The following is a 22170-nucleotide window of genomic DNA, read 5'->3' as shown; positions in this document are numbered from 1 at the left end:
AAGCAGCCTTGTCAGTGGTTATTGCTTTTTTTTTTGTCAAATATTTCTGAGTGAATTATAATTACATTTTGTGTAAAATAATTGTTCGTTTAAATTGAACAATTTTGCGTACATTTTTTAATTTTTTTTATTGATTATAAAGGCGTTAAACTGGTCGGCCACCCTGCTCTCTAGATATCGGTATCAGCCTTCAAATAAAAAGACATATTGGTTGACCAATATACTTTATTTCTTGGACCTAGTTTATAGACAGCTATAAACAGACCCTGGATATGCATTATATATCATCAGAACTCATCAATATATAGAAATGATGATTAATCTTATAGCACAAAATTGTCAACACAAATTGTCTTCTTGTTATGCCACAGAATAATGTGATGTTCATAACACACATTGCTCTTTACTCTATTACTGCTCTTACTGTTCATCTTCTTGCATGAGTGCTGCATATAGATTCTGTAGACTACTGGAGAACAGTCTCTCATAATTACTGATTATGTTTGCTTGCTCACGTTCTCCCGCAGCTCTATCACAGGAGAGATGGACGAGGTTGACGCGTTCAGGGTGAAGCGCTCCGCTGAGGACGCCATATCTCTTGCCTCCACAACACCCGAATCACTCATCGTTGAAGGTGAGAGGTCATTTATAAGAGCCACAAAATAGACAACAAGCAGAACGTTTGATTAAATACTGAAAAGGCAAGCTTAACTGGTAATTTATGTGAAATAATGATAGGATTGGACCCATTAACTCTCCCTTTAAGTCTTGAACATCACTTTTCTTGTAATTGGTGAGCAGTAGGAATCTACAAATGATGTTTTGATTGTTTTTTGTGTGCAGATGCATATTATGGCACTGTGCGAGGGGAATTGGATGCTATTGCACAGGATTTAGAGGTGGAGTCCTGGAGTATGGCCGTGGACCAAAACTTCTTAAAGAAACATTCTAAGGAAATGACCAAGAGACAGGATGTTATATATGGTTAGTGTTATAAAAGAACCACAAACCTACTCAAGACATTGACTCAGGATGCTCCTAAAGTCAACTCATTCTTCTCAAGTGGTTTTATCCTTTGAAACTGTCAATATAAAATCCAAGACCAAGATTTTCCCTGTCTATTCCAGAGCTCATCCAGACGGAGATGCATCACGTGCGAACACTCAAGATAATGTTGTGTGTGTATGCTCGAGAACTGCGGGAGGGATTACAGCTGGACGACAGGAGGCTGGACTGTCTGTTCCCACGGCTAGACAGCCTGCTAGAGCTGCACAGTCACTTCCTGTCCCGCCTCAGGGAGCGTCGCACAGAGTCCCTGCAGCCAGGCAGCGAGTACAATTATGCCATACAAAGACTCTCAGACATCCTTATATCCCAGGTAACTGCCGATCACTTCCTGACCTTCACTTCCATTTTCACACTTCCGGATGTCACATTTCTTGCTCCACTTTTCCTCGTTCACACTTCCTGTTGTTTTACTTCCTGCCCCACACTTCCTGTTGTTTTACTTCCTACTTCACACTTCCTGTTGTTATTCTTCCTGGCTTACACTTCCCTTTTTACAAGTCCTGCTGCACACTTCCTGTTGTACACTTCCTGCTGCACACTTCCTTCACATTTTCTGTTGTTAGACTTGCTCTACACTTCGTTCTTAATTCTTCCAGTTGTTGGACTACTTTTCCTAAGTTTCCTGCTTCACATTTCCTGTTGTTAGACTTTCTGCCCCACACTTCCTGCTTCACATTTCTTGTTTTTAGACTTCCTGCCCTACTCTTCCTACTTCACACTTCCTGTTATTATTCTTCCTGGCAATACTTCCTGGCTTACACTTCCTTTTGTACAATTCCTGCTCCATGCTTCCTGTTGTAACGCTTCCTGCTCTACATTTCCTGTTGTACACTTCCTTACGCACACTACCTTCACATTTTCTGTTTTTAGACTTCTTGCCCTCTACGTCCTGTTGTTAGACTACCTTTCCTACATTTCCTGCTTGACATTTCCTGTTGTTAGCCTTCCTACCCTGCACTTCCTACTTCACACTTCCTGTTATTATTCTTCCTGGCAATACTTCCTGGCTTACACTTCCTTTTGTACAATTCCTGCTCCATACTTCCTGTTGTAACACTTCCTGTTGTACACTTCCTGCTGCACACTTCCTTCACATTTTCTGTTGTTAGACTTGCTCTACACTTCGTTCTTAATTTTTCCAGTTGTTAGACTACTTTTCCTAAGTTTCCTGCTTGACATTTCCTGTTGTTAGACTTTCTGCCCTACACTTTCTGCTTCACATTTCCTGTTGTACACTTCCTGCTGCACACTTCGCACTTCCTGTCGTTAGACTTCCTGCCGTACACTTCCTACATCACACTTCCTGTTGTTATTCATCCTGGCTACACTTCCTGGCTTACACTTCCCTTTGTACAAGGCCTGCTGCACACTTCCTGTTGTACACTTCCTGCTGCACACTTCCTTCACATTTTCTGTTCTTAGACTTCTTACTCTACACTTCATGTTGTTGGACTTCCTGCTCTACACTTCGTTCTTCATACTTCATGTTGTTAGACTACCTTTCTTCTTGACATTTCCTTTTGTTAGACTTCCTGCCCCACACTTCCTGCTTCACATTTCCTGATTTTAGACTTCCTGCCCTACACTTCCTACTTCACACTTCCTGTTATTATTCTTCCTGGCAATACTTCCTGGCTTACACTTCCTTTTGTACAATTCCTGCTCCATACTTTCTGTTGTAACACTTCCTGTTGTACACTTCCTTCTGCACACTTCCTACACATTTTCTGTTTTTAGACTTCTTGCCCTATACATAGGAAAGGTAGTCTAACATACCTTTCCTATGTTTCCTGCTTGACATTTTCTGTTGGTAGCCTTCCTGCCCCACACTTCCTGCTTCACATTTCCTGTTGTTAGACTTCCTGCCCTACACCACCTGCTTCACATTTCCTGTTGTACACTTCCTGCTGCACACTTCCTTCACATTTCCCATTGTTAGACTTCCTGCCCTACACTTCCTCCTACATTTCTGAAATTGTGCATCCTTGTCTCCTTTCCTTGCTTCCTAGCTCCACACTCTTAGTCTTTGAAAATGAGGAGAGGATGCAAGGAAATTAAACAAAGATGAAGATATCGAAGAAAGATGTATTTGTAAAATAAAATGTCCTGCTCACTCAAGTGTCACTTTAGAGTGCCGTCTTTGCACAGCTGCATTACCTCGAAGCGCTTGCCGTTATGTTATTGAAACTTCAGTTATTCATATATTGAGAATAAAGCCTACTAATTCAATTTGCACTGTTGAAGTATGTTACAACTGCAAAGGTGAAACATGAATTAAAACTGTTGTGCCAGATGTAAAGTGGGGGAGAATTGATGTGTGCATCAGGTGTTTTGACTAAAAAGACCTCTGCATAGGATGGTCCTGTGCTTCGTTGCTTAAGCTTCTTTTGGAAGCTTCTTCTGTTCTTGATCCTCACCTCCTCATGGTGCATTTAGAGAATTGATACGTCCTTCATGATAGCGGACTTGCAACAGTTTCCGGGATCACAGCTCGAGGATGGATGTAAATGTTACATCTTCGTAATTTAAAAAGGACCTGTTTTATTGATGGTGGTTTTGTGGTCTACTTTCCTTTTATAGTCTAATTTTATGACATTTTTGTGTGTCATTTGTTTATTCATCTGGTTTGTTTAGTTTTCCGGAGAGCTTGGAGAGCGGATGAAGGAAAGCTATGGGGAATTCTGCAGTCGCCACACTGAAGCGGTGAACTATTACAAAGAACAACTGCAGAGCAACAAGAAGTTCCAGAACCTCATGAAGGTACATAATGCACTTCCTAAGAGACCTGAATGTTGCTTAACCAACTTCAATTTTGTTGTCCTCAGCACTGTTTTTTAATAGTTTCTTATGCTTTTTGTTTTGTTTTAGAAAATAAGTAATTCATCAATTGTACGGCGGTTAGGGATTCCAGAGTGCATCTTGCTGGTGACACAACGAATCACCAAGTATCCTGTACTACTAGAGCGAATCCTACTCAACACAGAAGGTTTGTCATTAGTTCTTAGTGTTCTCTAGAAAGGCAACCATTACTATTACTATTGCTCACTTTGGAAATCAGTGTCTCGAACTTTCTCCTTGTATCATTCCAGCTGGAACAGAAGAGCACGAAGGCTTGGCACAGGCTCTCTGTCTGATCAAGGATACCATCGTACATGTGGATTCCCAGGTCAGTTTATATGAGAAGAAAGTGCGTCTCAGAGAGATCTCCTCCAAGATGGAGCCCAAGACCCTGGGAAAGATCAAGGACGGTCGTGTGTTCCGTAAGGAGGACATATCGAAGGGTCGCCGCAGGCTCTTGTACGATGGCACGGTCTACTGGAAAGCTGCCTCTGGTCGACTCAAAGGTACTGATTCCATCTGTATTGTATATATACGATAGGATTGTCTTTATCATGTAATCTAAACTCTGTGGATTATCTATTTATCTGACTCTTCTCTTGCTTTCATTTCAGATATTCTAGCTCTATTGCTAACAGATGTTCTCGTGTTATTGCAAGAAAAGGATCAGAGATATGTTTTCTCAACTGTGGTGAGTATGATTACCATGTTATATTCCATGTCTGTGCAGAACAGGCGATTTATACATTATACATTTCTTAACTGACATGTCTGTATCGTCTTTCCACTAGGACAATAAGCCATCCGTGGTTTCACTTCAGAAGTTGATTGTTCGCGAGGTGGCACATGAAGAACGGGCCATGTTCCTTATCTGCGCCTCCTCTAATGAACCTGAGATGTACGAAATCCACACTGCTTCAAAAGAAGACCGCAACACCTGGATCGCACAAATTCGTCAGGCTGTGGAGAGGTATATGTGTATTAAGCTGTTGGGACCCGCTTTATATTACATGTCTTTAACTAACATGTACTTAAGCATTTGATACAATGTCATTATTATGTACGTACCTGTTGTTGCATTATACTTACATTTAAAGTACCTACATTTAATAGCCGCGTTTCCACTATTGGGCCAAATGAGGGCATGCTAGTGCATGCCAGGGCCAGTTGCGTTTCCACGGTCACTACCGGGGCTTCATCGTGCCATCTCGGGGACAAAGGCCAATAGCCTTTGGCCCTCCGATTACCCTTGGGACAAACAAGGCCAACCTGGGATTGAGGCAGGTTCAATGTCAAAGACGGTGTTTTCCGAACTTCCCAGGTTGTTTATCCAGCACACAACGGTACAGGTTCGGGAAAAAATATTAAATTGCGGGTACAGTACAAATCCGTTAAAACGCCCAATGGACAAGGTAGTGCCAAAAGAAATTACTTTCCATGGTTCGGTGAACTTTCATAGAGGATGTGCTGGGACATCGTCCCGCTGTTAGTGGAGAGACCACTCGGGACACCATGGCAGTTACAGTAGGGCAGGGGTGTCCAAAGTCCAGCCAGTGGGCCATCTGCGGCCCTCCGACTACTCCAATGCGGCCCACGAGAGACTTTAGAAATAGAACAGAATTAGGCCCGTTATGGAGAAATGATATGAAATTCATATTCCGGGCACTGGGTGTCACTATCACGTGCAGCCGCTATTCACAGCGCATCGTCTCTGCTAGTGCGTTCTGTGTCGTCACCAGCTTCATCCACTGACAGAGTTCAACAGGAGTTTGGAATTCTCTTTATTTCCAAGGATGAAGCGCCACACAGAAAGAATGATGCATTTATTAAAGGACTGACATCAGGTTAGATACTTTACTCATGTACTTGTTCTTGTAAAAATTTCCCGATACCTCACATCATACAACTGCTGTTGTGCGAGTGGCTGAACAGAGTTTATTGAGCATGCACAGAGATGCGCAAACCGAGCATACTCTTCCAGAACATCCTCTGTAGCACTGGGAAGTATACTGTAATTAATTAGTTCGTTCTGATATTTCGTTTAAACAAGAAAAATGATTCACAGGCTTCCCAGCGCCATTTGTGTCAGGACACACTGTAGAAGAGAACACTTAAAACACTTGCACATCTGTGCCTGATGCGCACGCTCAGCTTGCACATGCACATCTATAAAATAACTTGAAGTGCAATCATTTTGATCAAGTTAAAATCATCTTTGTAACGCCAGTAAAAACTGAACAGAAGTTATAATTGTATAGCTATAAAGAATAATTCCTTGCATCACTTCATAAAGTGATAATATGTCATCTGATTTTGATTATTGTGATGGGTCACACCCAACACTCAGTAGCAGATCTATATGTTCTTTGCACTGTCACTGAATGGATGTCAAATAGATAAAAATGTGAAAAAATGAGACGTATCACTGTTCCATTATAAGAGTTCTTTGTGAATGAAATACCCTATCCTTTACTTATATGTAGGGCCTACACAAGCATACCATAGAGCACAAATTATGATTAAATCTTGCATAATATGAAGTGTACAATATAAAGATTATGCATAGTGGCAATCTAGTAGCTTCTAGACTTTTGTTTTTATTATTATTAACAATTTTTATTCCATTCAACAAATTAAATAAACATAACATAAAATGCGGAATCAAATTATATAAAATTAAACCCTTCCCCCCGAACATTCCCCCAAATAACATAACACTGGTTACCCAATTTTTTATGTGTTTATCCCCTATGTTAATAACTGCCCCATCACCTAAAATACTGAGTCTAGGGCAAAATGAAATTTGAGTGCCCAATACGTCACACATAAAACTCTGAACCCTCAACCAAAATTCTTGGATTTTAACACACCACCAAAAAACCTGTGTTGTGTCCCCATCTTCTGATTGGCATCACCAGCAGGTGGGTGTGTCTTTAAGACCCAGCCTATACAATCTAGAGGGGGTCCAACAGAATCGATGTAAAATCTTAAATTGCATCTCTAGATGCAGACTTGATGCTTTTTAGAATCCTAGCCCACACTCCCATCCTCCAATACCAAGTTTAAATCTATCTCCCATAATCTCTTGACAGAAGTTAAAGCTCCGTCCCCCAGACTCTGAATTAGCAGGGAGTAATACACTGATGCCTCATGACCTTTTCCAAAAGCAGTAATCACCACTCTCAGTGTATCTGCCGCTTTAGGGGGGTGTATGCTACTCCCAAAAAATAGTACAGGGCAGGTGGCGCAGCTGTAAATACCTATAAAATTGAGATCTGGGAATCCTAAAATGTTGAACCACATTTTCAAAGGATCTCGACACTCCACTCTCATATATGTCACCGAGTGTACTAACCTCCCACTTCTAGACATTTTTTACATTATTACAGCGATGCAGCCTACGGCACCTTTTTTTCTGTATTTGGCCCCCGACCGAAAAAGTTTGGACACCCCTGCAGTAGGGTGAATTGTCAACGCTAACTTATCTTGCTGTTTACTTTCGATATAAACTCAGTGTTCTAGATAACTAGAAAACATGATACCTCAGCTTGAACTTCTCTCTTGCTTGTGAAATGAGCGGGGTGTGTGACGTTGGCACCGCAGCGGCGTATTAAGGGCGGGTTTTTGGCCCAATGGTGGGAATGCAGATCGATTTTGGTCTTGCAGTTTGAGGTTCGAGGCTATTGATAGCCCTGTTTCACACTGGCCCGGTAGTGGAAAAGCGGCTAATTACATCTGTAGTTACACTGTTAACCTTACACCTAACCCTACCCCAACCCTTACCCTAACCGTACCTCAACCTCAGTAGCAGCAGATGTGAATCTTGTGAGAATTTTGCAGAACAGAATGTAGTTACACAGTAAATACATTGTATTGTATGTATTTTAATGTTAGTACACAGTAGTTAAAGACACCAAATATAAAGTGGTTCCCAACTGTTGTTCATGTCAGGGTTATTTTAGTTAAAAAAAAAAATTGGTTATTTAGTTTTATTGATTTTTTTTCTTTTTTAATTAAATTTTGTATATTAAGTTTGACCTTTCTATTTATTTTAGTTTTCATTAGTTTTCACTCTTATGTTTGTTAGTTTTAGTTCAGTTCGAGTTTTTCCAGTGTTTTTTTAGTTTTAGTGTATTTATTTGTTATTTTAGTTTTAATATTTTAGAGCGGCAAATGTTAATGCATTAACAAATATAATTTATATATATTTAACGACAATACATTTCTAAGTACTGGTCAGTGTTTTCGCTATCTAGAAGCATTTTCATGTTTAATGAAAGCAAGTTTGAAAGGTTAAAATTGTGTACTGTGTATCAAAACCTAAAATGAAAGTTGTGTATGCATTGTAGTATAGTTCGTTTTTTTTCCAATTAAGTTTTTATTTTTATTTCAGTTAACAAAAATGTTATCATTTAGTTTTCGTTTTAGACTACATCCACATTAATCTGGATAAATTTAAAAACTGCGTTTTCGTTCGAGACGCTTTCCGTCCACACTGCCGTTTTCAAGCGTTTTCCAAAAGTTGCTCGACGATTTTGAAACATCTGAAAAGGCTTAAATCCCCATACTGTGCATGCAAAAACCTTAAAAGTCCCTGAAATGCAATTGTCCTCGTGTTTCGCCGCCAGACAGCAATTCCAAGTGAAATCCCCGTGACCTTTGAAGGAATGCAATGTGAAGGTTTTCGGTAACACTTTACAATAAGGTTCCGTTTATTAACATTCGTTAACTATGTTTGTTTACAAACACTAACAATGGACAATACTTTTACAGCATTTATTAACCTTGGTTGAAGATAATTTCAACATTTACTAACACATTTTTTAAATTAAAAGTTGTATATGTTAACATTAGTTAATGCAACGTGAACTAACAATGAACAATTGTGTTTTTTATCAAATTGACATGAACAAAGATTAATAAATGTTGTTTAAAAAATGCATTGTTAGTTCATGAAACTTCATGCAATTAACTAGTGTTAACAAATGGAACCTTATTGTAAAGTGTTACCCATTTATCTATAACAACGCTATCAAAGTGGATAGCAGGCACAACAACGCTGCTACAACAAGGGCCGCCATCTTGATTATTTTGGGTTGAATGGATCACATGACAACAAATTCGTAATCGTTTTCGAATATCTCAGTTTTCCCAGTCCACACTACAACGCAAATATGGTGTTTTCAAATGTATCTACTTAGGAGATCGTTTTCGTAAAGCTCTGGACAAAAAACAAATGCTGTATCAGTGTGGACAGAAGGCCAAAACGTAGAGAAAAAAATGTGCTTTCACATCTATCTGGATTAATGTAGTCTTTGTTTTCATTAACAATAATAACAATAGTTCTCATTGGTGTTTACTTTTATTAATCATTCTTCCACTCTTGTTTTCTTCCGTCAGCTGTCCACATACAGAGGAGAGATTGTTTAGTGAAGAAGAGGAGGCCAGGGTCGCCAGATTTCAAGAGTATTACGGTAAAGCCGCACGTGTTTCTCAAAAGTGCCTCAATCGTTATGTCATTCTGTCAATCTGCTGATCTGGAACAGCTTGCTGGAGGTTCTTTGGTAGTATTTCACACTGTTACAGTTTTCCTTTCAGGCTTTGAGGGCTCTTGTATCACTAGAGGGCGGACTTGCACTTTCATACTGAAAACCTGCACAACTGAGCATGTCTTTTGTTGTCTTTTCCTTGTATTTATGAAGGGTTTTTTTTTTGCTTCTGTGTCTGTTTTACTGTTCAGGTTCCTTATCATTTTTTTTTCTTTCCTTTCTAGAGCGTCTGACATTGAAGGATGCTCAGATCGCTCAGAGTCTCACAGAGAAGCTGCAGTTGTTTGCAGAGCTGGCTGAATCTGTGGCCGGTCTGGAAGACAGCGGATCTCGCTCCCGTCTGCTGTTGCGTGGTGATGTTTCTGACCTCCAGCAGGGGGAGCGACTGCTCAAAGGAGCCATCACTGAAGGTGACACGCCTGGGCATAACACTTTGTTGAAGTGCTTTGAAGCCTAAGTTGGCCTGCACAAAAATTCACAGAAAGCACAACAGAATTATCAAAGTTCTGCTCGTTTCACACACCTTGCCTGTGAGCCAGTAGACTATGGTGCTCTCGACTATTTTTCAGACATTTTACCATACCTTATCAAATCAAATTTTGTACAAAATTCTGCTGGTTTCCATCAAAAGTCCATTGTTCAATTTAGTCAATGGTGTAGTCTTTAGCATTGGTTTCTTGTTGAACTCTTGCACTTGCTCCATGACTAACTATGATGCCCAGGTGTATTTAGTGAAGTGTATTTCTGCGTCTCTGTAGTGGAGAACCTTCAGAATCTCCTGGCATCTGGTGTGAAGGAATCATCTCCGCAGACTGAGAGTCCAGGATCAGGAATGCTTCCACGCAGAGCAGACACCTTCGGTGGCTACGACAGCATTCCTACCATTCTGCCCAAAAGTTAGAACCACATTTATTTATGTCTTGTATTCCTTTTTATGTGATTAGACACTAGTTATATTATTTAGTTGTGACTTATTTTGAGTAATATGTGTGCATATGTGTGTGTTATCACAGACAGCAGTATGAATAAGAAGCTGTCCGGTGCAGCGGGTCGGTCCAGAAAGAGAGGTCAACGGGCAAGTTCAGACCCACAACTCAAAGAGGTGTATGCGTATCAGGATCAGGACGAGGCGGTGAGAGAACACACACATACAGACTCTTGTGGAATATACATCTCCTTCTCCTGTTTCCCCAACACACAACAGCAGTATGATTTGGTGTTTACTAAACAATAAGAGCAACCAGATTGGGCGATTTGGGCTGGAATTTTCCTATTGTCAGTTCTGTTTTCATTTTTGGTTGAACTCTTCCTTTAAGCTTTCAAAATGTCAATGTATCATTGTTAGATTATATAGTGTAAATGATATGAAGCATCACTATTTTAACTGCTGTCTATTTGTCTTTCTCAGGATGAGGCCTCCTCACCTTGCTTGAGCAAAATTTGCTCCACCTCTAAATTTTCAGAATCAGAGGTAAGAAAGCACATTGGTATTGTTGCTTGTTTAGTTATGTTGAATCGTTTCCCGTGAGAAAACATGGCGGCATTGTTTCATATAAGCCACCTAATGCATTTTTCAAATTGTAGCCTTTGTGGTCACTGCACCTTATTGGCTGTAAACACAGTTTATCTCACTTGGCAGGAATGTGGCTTTGAATATGAATATGTAAATAATCCTGGCACTGATATTGTCCTTGTGTTCCTGTTTTACCAGTTCTATGAGCGAGTGCTGCTGCTGTCTCAGAGGCTGTACAGTTTACAGGTAAAACAGAATGACCACACTGATGTCTCACCAGATAACATCATCACTAGAGATTCACAGGGAAATGCACCCTATAATGTTGTCAAGATAAGAAATGTCTTTGTTTTAGGAATTTCAACCTTTAGGTTTCTCTGGTCACTATCTGTGTGATGTTGGGGGAAATATGTCAGACCAATGTTCTGGACCAATTCATTCTTTTTTTCTGTTTTTTGTTCACTCTATTGTTCTGTCGTTCATACTGAAGTTTGTTTTTGCTCTTTCATTTGCATATTTGTTCGTTTTTCTTTCTGTATTTTGTTTGTTCTTTCTGTCTTTCATTTAGACTTTTGTTTTTTCTTTCATTCATTCTATTCTTCGTCTTTCTGTCTTTCATTTGTTCGTTCTTGTTTTTTGTTCTTTTTTTTTTCTTTTGTTCCTTCTGGCATTTATTCGCGCATTTATTATTTATTTCGTTTGATCTAGTGCTTTTGTTTGTTTTCTGTCTTTCTGTCTTTCGTTTGTTTGTTCTTTATTGTTTTTCGTTCTTTCCATCTGTCTTTCATTTGTTTATTCTTGTTTTTTGTACTTTTTTGTTCCTGATGGCATTTATTCGCGCATTTATTATTTCTTTTGTTTGGTTTTGTGCTTTTGTTTGTTTTCTGTCTTTCGTTTGTTTGTTTGTTTTTTCTTGTTTTTCATTCTTTCTGTCTGTCTTTCACGCATTTGTTATTTCTTTCGTTTAGTGATGGTCTTTCATTTGTTTTTTGTGTTCTGTTTGTTCTTGTGTTTTCATTTTTTCTTGTTTGTTCTTTTGTTTTGTCTGTCTTTCATTTGTGCATTAGTTATTTTGTTTGTTCGCTCTTGTTCTTTCATTTGTTTTCTGTCTTCCATTCGTTTGTTCATGTTTTTCATTATTTTTTCTGTATTTTGTTCTTTCTGTCTGTCTTTCATTTGTGCATTTGCTATTTCTTTTGTTCCCTCTTGTTCTTTTGTTCATTGTCTGTCTTCCATTTGTTTGTTCATTCTTGTTTTTTTGTTCTTTTATTTTGCTTTATTCTGTCTTTTTTATTTGTGCATTTGCTATTTCTTTCACTCGCTTTTTTCGTTTTGTCTTTATCTATTCCATGTTTGTTCTTGTTGTTCTCTTGTTAGTTCTTTTGTTCTTTCTGTCTTTAATTTGCGCATCTGTTACTTTATGTCTTTCATTGTCTCTTGCTCTTTCATTTGTTTTTTGTCTTTGTTTTTCTATTTTCTGTTTATTTTTTGTTCTTTCGTTCTCTTTTCAGTTTTTTTTCCCTCTTTTATTTGTTCTTTTGTTTATTTTGTTCATTTGTTCTTTCAATTGTTTTGGTCTTTCTGTCTTTGGTCTTCCTTCGTTCCTGTTCACATTGCTTGAAATTTAGATTTTTACCAAAGTGACTTAGAATACAGTGTACAAATCATGTAATTGGCAAATACAATGAAAAAAGGTTACATAACACATTCTAAGCTGCTAAGCATTAGTCACCAAGAAGTTTTTAACAGCTATCCAAACAAGTCCTTTATTCTCTCCCCTTCATCTCCTTCAGGCCATCATCTCTCAGCAGGACAGCCACCTCGAGCTCCAGCGAGCGTCGCTCCTCACTGTCGAGCGGGACCGGACCGGCAGCCGTAACCGCGGCACCAACTTGCTCCTGAAGCAGGAGAAACAGCGCAACCTAGAGAAGCACCGTGAGGAGCTGGCTAACTTCCAGCGGCTGCAAAGCCAGCACCGGCAGGAGCAGGCGCGGTGGGAACGAGAGCGTGAGAAGCAGCGACGACAGGCAGAGGTGGCCGAGCAGCGGCTAAGAGAGAGGGAGGAGGAGTGTCGGCAACTGGAGGCGCGGTTGGCCGAAGAGAGACAGGAACTGGAGAGGCAAAGGCAGACTTACCAGCAGGACCTAGAGAGGTTAAGAGAGTCAACGCGAACTGTTGAGAAAGAGAAGGAACGACTCGAACAGCAGAGGAAGTTGAAGAAGCACAATACAGTACCAAACACGGCAGCGCTGTACGCACAGGAATCTGGGCAGGTGAGGGTGTGCCACATGGCTCTAGACTCGGGCCTTTCTAGTTTCTTTGTTTCTCACTTTATGATGATGTCACAAGCTAAAGCAACATTATTTTTCCGTCTCCATGTGATCTCAGTATAAAAAATTGCTTCTTTTGAATGATCACATGCTAAAGACTCAAAAACATCCAAAGTTGTCTCAGGGATGTTACTAAAATCACCCCAATCACCATGAAAGTAAGTGACAACAGTATAAAGCTTTGTCCTTCACACCGAAAAGTATACAAATGTATAAATTATTACCAAAACGTTTTTGGGACTAAAATTATGCAGAATTTAGTAATCATTATTCTAAATAGTTGACCACAGAGTGCCGCGAATGACCAACCGGAATCAAGTGTTCCAGAGAGATGTGTAATAATGGAATATATAAAAAGAACCGAGGAACATTAACATACCATGTGTCTAACACAGCAAAATGTATGGGTTATACTGTACCTGCAGTACAAATTATTTATTAGCCTCAATTAATGTAATATAACATTTAAAGAAATATGAGCTGGCAAACTTAAAATTTGAATGGTGTCACATTTCTGGCCCCTTTTAATGTCACGTTATGATAATTTACCTTTAAATATAGGTGTGCCAGGTGAGAGCGCATCTGCCTTTCCCACGCTCTTTCTGATCTGCTGTACCAGTACAATCGAGCAGAACAATGTGGCACTGTGAATTAACATAGAAACCGCTCAGCTTCCTTCTAAAGCCTTGCAGAGTTACCTGCCACCCTGCTCTACCTGTTTGCAGATGAGCTTGCCAGATTACTCTGATAGCTCTCTGGGATAAAAAGACACTCGGACAAGTGTTATTTGAACAGTCTTAACAATATTAAACAGAAGAGCCAGTCTCTGTAAACAGAAAGTATAACAAAGACATATTGTGTGATCAGCTGACCTGCTCTGCAAATTCTCAGCAGTACTGAGACTGTCTCTCTTTATTAGTGAGAAAGACTGAACCGACAGGTCAAGAACAGTGTTATATAAACAGTGCCACACATTTTAGTTCAGTTTTTAGATAGACTTTAAAGGTAAATTCCAGAAAAAAAAAATATCAAGAAATGTCTAGGTCATATTTCACCCTAAAATCACAAGAAAAATTATAAATGTATATTCTTTAATTTATATGTAAGGCTTAAATAACCGGAATTAATAAAAGTAAATAATTGAAAATAATAAAAACAATATTATAATTTATTATACTGTAATAATATGATAAAATGCCTAATTTTAAAGTGAAAGCTATTTTAGAGCCATTAAGATATTTTTAAAATGGCACTGTGAAGGCTAAAATAATAGTAAATAATAGAAATAAATAATTAAAAATAATATAATATTATAATTTATTGTAATAAAATGTTTCAATTGAAAATGAAGGCTATTTTAGAGCCACTATAATATTTTTAAAATGTCATTGTGAAGGCTAAAATAATAGTAAATAATAATAAATGAAAAGATAATATTAAAAAGTTATACAAGTAAATAATAATAATAAAATAATATTGTAATAAAATAAAATAAAAGGCTTCAATAGAAAATTAAGGATATTTTAGGGCCATTAAGATATTTTTGACATGTCATTATGTTCATGACAATTAAGCACATTTTCACCCTAGTTCTCATTACTGTAATGTGATAATCTCATTCTTTTTGTGTAATATATAATATACACACACCGATCAGCCACAACATTAAAACCACCTGCCTAATATTGCGTAGGTCCTCCTCGTGCCGCCAAAACAGCGACAACCCGCATCTCAGAATAGCATTCAGAGATGATATTCTTCTCAACACAATTGTACAGAGTGGTTATCTGAGTTACCGTAGACTTTGTCAGTTCCAACCAGTCTGGCCATTCTCTGTTGACCTCTCTCATCAACAAGCATTTCCATCCGCAGAACTGCCGCTCACTGGATGTTTTTTGTTTTTGGCACCATTCGGAGTAAATTCTAGAGACTGTAGTGTGTGAAAATCCCAGGAGATCAGCAGTTACAGAAATACTCAAACCAGAACATCTGGCACCAACAATCATCCATGCGATTATCTAATCAGCCAATCGTGTGGCAGCAGTGCAGTGCATAAAATCATGCATATATGGGTCAGGAGCTTCAGTTAATGTTCACATCAACCATCAGAAAAAATGGGGAAAAAATGTGATGGCCTGACTGGTTCGAACTGTCAAAGTCTACGCTAATTCAGATAACCGCTCTTTACTATATATATATATCAGTGTTTCCTCTAGGATTTTTTCAGCAGCAGTGCTGTTGTGCAGGCGCCTGTATTAATGTGCGTTGGTGGAGAAATAGCTTAACAGGGGTGTCAAACTCAATTTCAGCCTGGGCCACATCAGGGTTTATTTGTACCCCCAAATGACCTGTTGAAAATGTGGTACCAGCACCTGCTTTGGTAGCACCCATGCAATTACCAATAATATTACATGTTATGTGCATTGAAGATGTTATTGCACATTTGACAATACAGCATTGATTTTGAGGTTGGGGTGCAGATGAAAATTATGATATTAACAACAGTAAAATCTGTGGAAAAATTAACACCCAATTTTTATATTGCTACATTTAAATATTCTGACAGTGTGATTAAGTTGGGACTTCTTTACAGATTATTTTCATCAGGCTCCTACTGATTAAACTATAGTCATGTCTTGGAATTTCTGAAGGCAAACAAAACAATCAGAGAGCATTACAAGAGAACAGATTTTACACAGATGGAAAACTGATAGTTTGATCCATAATTATGAAAATGCACCATAGATCTTCCATAATATCCATAGTTTTAACAATGATATTTGTAATAAGTCCATGGTAACCATAGGTAATTAACTATGGTTTCTATATAAAGAACTATGGCATTTTTGTAATGAAAAAACAGCAGCCTAAATACATTTAGAAACTTTTTCTGCTACAACTACTATTAACTATAGTTAATACAGTACAGTTAGTGTTACTACAGTAAATCCATGGTACATTTTTGTAAGTGTTGTGATTTGAGAATGGAAAAGACTTCTAATTTCTGTTTTCTCTGTTTTCTTTGTCAGTTCCGTTAAGAAAGTAGTGGCTGTTTATTTTAAACTAGTTTTATCACTGAGACATAAAAGTTTTGCTACAGACAATTCTGTACCGCATTGAAATGGGTTTCATCTGGTTCAAAAGTGCATTTAAACTAGTCTGTGCGGTTGAGACCAGTCCGCGAAGTACCTCACCTGCTCTGCGCTCGTGCTGCTCTATCCATTGAGTCGTGTTGATAAATGGTCCATGTAGCGCTGTTTCATTCCACTTTTGAAGCGAGCAAAATGCGCTCCAAATCATAATGTTAAGATGACAGGGGAAGGTTCATTAATATTCACGAGGATAGCGCTAACTGATTGCGCTAAATGAGATGTTGCGATCCCCTGCCATCCAACGTTTCAGAAATGAGCTCGCGGGCCCCATGAAATGAAATGAGTTTGACACGTGTGTTATGTGGTGACATCACTGTGAGTAAGTGCGTGTATTTGTGTGTGTGTATATGGAGTCTCTTTTAAAGGTATAAAATGCCACTGAATTTTAAATTCAGGGGGTAAATATTGCCCATTAATGGAAAAGTTCATTTCTGTGCCTGGTAACACACGAGCGTTAATAAAAAAATTTGTGCTAAGACTTTGTGTACATTTGTATTTTAAAGCTAATCTCATAAGATTTTACCACCAGAACCGTTTAAGGTCGACACAGTTTGCGCTAAGTAACAATGTTGCAAATTTGTGATTATGTGTTGCAAGGATGACCAAATCAAAGACCAAATCAAGGGTTTGTGGAAGTGACGTTCCATCATGTGACTAAGTTGTGAAAATGTTACGTTTTGCTGCAACATATTTTGACGTAGGCATCTGTTGACCAATGACAGTTCCAGAGAGGCGGGTCCAGTTTTGTTTTCGGAAATCCAATTAAGTTGTATTCCCTCTTCACTTTCCACACCCTCAAAGCTCATCTTACACTTTCCTATCTGTTAAACTCTCCACCAGAGTTTCTCTAATGTGCAAGCACCCTAAAACACTCTCTGAATATCTGGTGGTACAGACAGCCCCTTACACCATTTACTAGTTTGTAGGGTTGGATTTTCGACCCAACCAGCTCTTTTTGGTTCATTTAGGACATTCTGTCCATCTGGAAGCTTTGTCTCCAAATGAGCACTTGAGAGCATTTATCTTCAGAGGTTATAACCCGCAAAATCTTAATGTATTTTTCCCCCCTGGATGTTAGTCGAGAGAGAGAACCAGATTAGCATAATTCCAAATGGCACTCCAGGCTACGTATGTCGTTTTTACGATTTTACGGTCTTCTAATTGGGCCGTTTGTCTTTTGTTTTGAGTTACAATGTTCCGCTCTGGTTTGATTTATTGTCCACTATATTGTTTTATTGTCTGTCTCATTGTCAACTGTCAAGTCGGATATATTGCAGTTGTTTGACCTGGGCGAGACGTGCTTTTGTTACGGCCTAAGTCATTTCCTTTTTCAAGCTATAGAGTTTCCTAGCAGGGCTTAACTCTGAAATAACGTTAAATCTCTCTTTTCCCTCTGCTTTCTAAATATCTCTCAGTCACAAGGTCATAGGCCCTCTTTACACCTGATACTATTATTCGTCTTGGTTAATCCAGTTACATACTGGATTACCCACAAATGTTTCATTTAGAATTAAAATCGAGCTTCATATGATCTTTGTGTTTGCAAACCCGGAATAGTCTTGCGTGCGTATGTGGCGTTTGTTTTTTTTGTTTTTTTGATTGGGCAGGTATTTCCTTTTACAGTTGCAATTTTTTAACTTTAAAGCCCTTGTTTTAGTGCAGTGGATGATTGACAGGCGATAGGCACCCCTTGGATGTTGTCTTGGACACATCAGGACAGATTAGCAATTAAAAAACAAATTATGTGGTCATTAGCCGTGTTTGCACTGTCACTTCCGGGGCTTCATCGCACCTCATGGGGGCCAACGGCCAAGCAACTTTGGCCTACAAATAATTACCCTTGGCCCAAAGAAAGCCAACTGGTGATTGAGGCGGGGTCAATGTCAAAGGTGGAGTTTCACTGAGTCAGGTCTCACTTTAAACCAAGCAAAGACCAAAATAAGCAATCAAACGGCAGCTTCAGTCTCCACTATGTTTTTTTTCAAGGGCCACATAGTCTCCAGAGTCTGATACCTCAGCTTGAGCTTCTCTTTTGCTTGTGAAATGGGCAGGATGTGTCAAATTGGCACCAGGTCGGCGTATTAAGGGCAGGTTTTAGGGCAATGCTGCTGGGCTATTGACCAGGTGGTGGGAATGCGGATCGATAATGTTCTTGTGGCTCGAGGTCCGAGGCTATTGGCACCTGCTGACCAGTTGATAGCCCTGGCTTGCACTGGCAATGTGGCTATTGATGCCGTTTTTTACCTTCGAATGTGGTTCGAGTTATCATATCATAAAGCATTTTGGACCGCGTTTACACCTGTATGTAGCACTTACCGCTTGTAATCGGATTATCCGAAATGAGTCCTAATAAAATGTAAATATTTACTTGGAGTTACATTTTTGCCTTGTAAACACACAAGTTCCTGTTTCCAAGGAGTTTTTGTGGTACCTCCACTCACTTTACTTTGTTTTAGGGCTCCAGTTTCTGGGGTTAAAAATCAAAACAACCCTTCAGAAACAGGTATTTAGCACCATGATTTAAGAGCCACATTTTGTGAAGCAAAATTCTTCCAACCAGCCTGTGCACAGTCGAAAAGCTCCAAATGAATATTTGCTTGAGAAGTATCCAGGGAAGCCTTGGGATGGGGAAACCACAGCATAAAATACCTGCCAGCACCCTTTTATTAATACCAGTGCTGGAATGCTAACTGTTTATGTGATGTCAGTCAAGTCTTTGTGCCCAAAACCTGCACATCCCTGTGCACACCCCTCATAAACACTCAGGAAACCTCATATTTTCTGAAGGCACCTTAGGGACTATAAACAATAGAGCATCTGCACTGGGACTTTGCCATTTGAAAAAACTACTTGTGTTCCACAAAGGCCCTGCTATGCACTGGTTCAAGCTGATATCACCCTGGCCGAGTTGGAGAATATCATGCTTTTCCAACTTCTTGATGGAAGCTAAATGATTGAGTCTCCCAAAGAAACATCTCCAGAAGAAAGTCTCTTGCCTAATAGGAACAGGTCACCATGGTTGGCTGGTCCAACAGCTGACTAGTGGATTAGTGAGGTTAACTAGTTTATCTGGGGGGTGGGGTTTCTTTTGTATTTTTGTTCGTTTTTATTTGTATAGTGGTGATTCTTTAATTAGCATATTAACGGCGTGCTGTGCATTAGCTGTTTGCACAGTAAAACCCTCTTGAATAAGTCGCGTGTTGTGTCACGCTGCTTTTTAGCGTACTGCAACGAGCGTTGTGTTTTTAAATTGCTGTGTCAAGTTGAAAATAGTCCAACTTTTAAAAAATGCATCTCGAGACTGCATTCTGTTCCTTTAAGTTACACTCTATCAAACTGTTTTTGAAAGTAAGAATTACGTGTTAAGTGCATGTTGGGGTCAGGTGAACCCGAAACAAGTCTAATTATACAGGGATTCCTTAAGAGTGATCTTTGTCGACTAGTTGCTCCGACTATCTTTGAAAATGTATAGTTTTGCAATATCACCAACCAAATAAGAAATATCCCATTGGGTGTTGTCTTGGACAGCACATGGCTAGGTTTAAGTTTTGTACATCCACAACGTGCTAGTTGGGCCTTTTTTTTTTTTTCGTCCAATTGTGTAAATTGGAGGGTGGAATTGTGACTTGTGGGAACATGATGAACAGAATCAGGAGGGTGGCATTAGTTTCAGGCCAGTGCTCTCCACACCTTTAAGTACATGTTATGGACAGTAACATGATTTTTCCATATTCACATTATGAGGGTGTTGGTGGCCTCCCGGTTAATGAATTGGACTGCTTTTATTTTTAAGGTTTAGTTCTAGGTACATCCCAGGAATTGGATAAATAACCATTGGGCCCTTGAGCAAGGCATGTTACCTTCAAGTTGCCCCAGGTGAACTGCACCTCTAAATAGTGTACACTATGTCCCTTAGGGTGAAAAGGGTTGGCGGGTAGCCAGCTGAGTAACTATCATTATCATAATCTTTACCTCATGCTTTAACTTAGTCATTTCATGTAAAGTCCAGCTGTCTTGGATTTTTGTGGTTTTATGCCTGTACTGACAAAGTGCACCCAAGAATAGATCAACGAATGCCTTCACTCAGTACAAAAGCGGCATGTGCTTCATCCTGTTAATCCACCAACTCTTGAACAGGTTGGGTTTGCTACGTTGCACCTATCTCAGCATTTCCTTTGTGTTGCGCTCAAACGTAGCGGTGCTTTTCAGAAGCTGAGTTCACAGATCACAGATATTCCATTTAAATTATTTTATTGAAAATGACCTACAAAGGAGGAATTGTGGAACACAAACGACTGATTTTAAGGAGACAAAGTCATTATAAGTATTGCAGTTCCAAAATTGGCCATAAGGGTACAAGCTACTGAAGTACTGTTCTGCTCATTGAGCCTCAATTATGAAACACAAGCAGAACAAATTTCTGGGTAAGTTGTTTGTAAATCCATGCTTCAATCCCAATCAATTGTTGCATTCAATTCAATTCTTCATAAATCCATTCTTGAGGAAATTCTGTTCTGTTTAGTCATTTGTAAATGCATGCTTGCACAAGTTGTTGCATTAAGAATGGTTTTATAAACTACATAAACAGAAATCAGTTTGGCTTGTATCAACAGTTTTTGTCTGAAGTCTTTCATTCAATTCAGTCGTTCGTAATTCCATTCTTGAATAAATTGTAGCATTCAGTTTAGTTTGTATATCCATTCTTCAATCTCAGTAAATTGTTGCATTCCATTTAATCGTTTGAAAATTCATGCTTGCATAAGTTGTCACATTTAGAATGGGTTTATAAATTATTTAAACAGAAATCTGTTTGCTCTGCTTGTGTTTTTTGAATGAGGCCCATTTATTGTAACCGAAAGTCAAACATCACTGTGCATGGACTAAATATCTACAGAAGTTTTATAGTTTAAGTTTAAACGGTAACACCTCTGCATGAACTTGTTGTTATCCACGTCTGGATTTTAAAACTATTAAATATTTGCATTTCTTTATTTTTCAGCATTTGCTTTCCACTAGCTTCAATGGTGAGCTATTGCTAGGCAGCGCAGGGGACCAAACCGTCCCTCAAAAGCCGCTCCTGCGGGCCACTCTTTCCATGTCCCCCGCCGATTATCCAGAGCGTCCTGAAGTCCACTCACGCCGAGAGAGCTCCTGCAACACCCTGCCGGTGAAGACGGAGGTCCCCATCCACCTCATCAGCACCACCAACCAGTTACACAAACAGGGCGGCGTCCAGCAACAGATACCGACGAAACTCGCCGCCCTCAGCAAGGGCAAAGAAAAGAGTGGAAAAGGCAAAAGTTCACACCGCACCAATAGTTTAGGTCCGTACCACACACACGAGTGTCACTGAAAGAGGCATAGTTCACCCAAAAAAATAAAAATTTTTTATAGAGACTTTGGGGTGGACTCCTTTGACTAGCAGCCACCTTGCAACACCAATGAACTGCAGGATTGTTTGGAAGTCAGTTTGATGATTCCTAAAACAATTTTGCATGTTTTACAGCCTCCGTTGACATGAAGCACATGCTGCCCATCAAGCTGTCAATAAGAGATTCTGATGGAAGTCTCAAAGCACGCCGGCCCATAAGCCCCCACCAGCAGCCCCCCCAACCACAGCATACACACCAAGGTAAAACAAACACCCCCACCCGACATTCCTGGCTGGGCCTGAACCAGCCTTACTCCGCTGTGTAAACAGTCATTTGGCCCAGCTGACA

At 39.4% G+C, this 22170-nt stretch overlaps 1 protein-coding gene across 4 annotated transcripts in view; it reads left to right on the top strand.

Moving 5' to 3' along the window:
* LOC127438122 (rho guanine nucleotide exchange factor 18-like) overlaps nucleotides 1–22170 on the top strand; it is a 64773-nt gene that overhangs the window by 41301 nt on the left and 1302 nt on the right. For all 4 annotated transcript variants that reach the window (XM_051693412.1, XM_051693413.1, XM_051693411.1 and 1 more), the window contains 17 exons: nucleotides 528–634; nucleotides 844–984; nucleotides 1128–1378; nucleotides 3703–3828; nucleotides 3937–4054; nucleotides 4158–4412; nucleotides 4521–4597; nucleotides 4698–4876; nucleotides 9307–9380; nucleotides 9680–9865; nucleotides 10214–10351; nucleotides 10469–10587; nucleotides 10864–10926; nucleotides 11167–11214; nucleotides 12762–13241; nucleotides 21450–21774; nucleotides 21957–22082. In XM_051693412.1, the coding sequence (XP_051549372.1) occupies nucleotides 528–634; nucleotides 844–984; nucleotides 1128–1378; nucleotides 3703–3828; nucleotides 3937–4054; nucleotides 4158–4412; nucleotides 4521–4597; nucleotides 4698–4876; nucleotides 9307–9380; nucleotides 9680–9865; nucleotides 10214–10351; nucleotides 10469–10587; nucleotides 10864–10926; nucleotides 11167–11214; nucleotides 12762–13241; nucleotides 21450–21774; nucleotides 21957–22082 (2813 nt within the window). The remainder of the gene's footprint in view (nucleotides 1–527; nucleotides 635–843; nucleotides 985–1127; nucleotides 1379–3702; nucleotides 3829–3936; nucleotides 4055–4157; nucleotides 4413–4520; nucleotides 4598–4697; nucleotides 4877–9306; nucleotides 9381–9679; nucleotides 9866–10213; nucleotides 10352–10468; nucleotides 10588–10863; nucleotides 10927–11166; nucleotides 11215–12761; nucleotides 13242–21449; nucleotides 21775–21956; nucleotides 22083–22170) is intronic.

Source organism: Myxocyprinus asiaticus, chromosome 49 (genome assembly GCF_019703515.2).
Source record: "Myxocyprinus asiaticus isolate MX2 ecotype Aquarium Trade chromosome 49, UBuf_Myxa_2, whole genome shotgun sequence".
Lineage (NCBI taxonomy): Eukaryota > Metazoa > Chordata > Actinopteri > Cypriniformes > Catostomidae > Myxocyprinus > Myxocyprinus asiaticus.
Note: the sequence above shows the minus strand (reverse complement) of the source record. Positions and strands in the feature narration are given on the sequence as shown.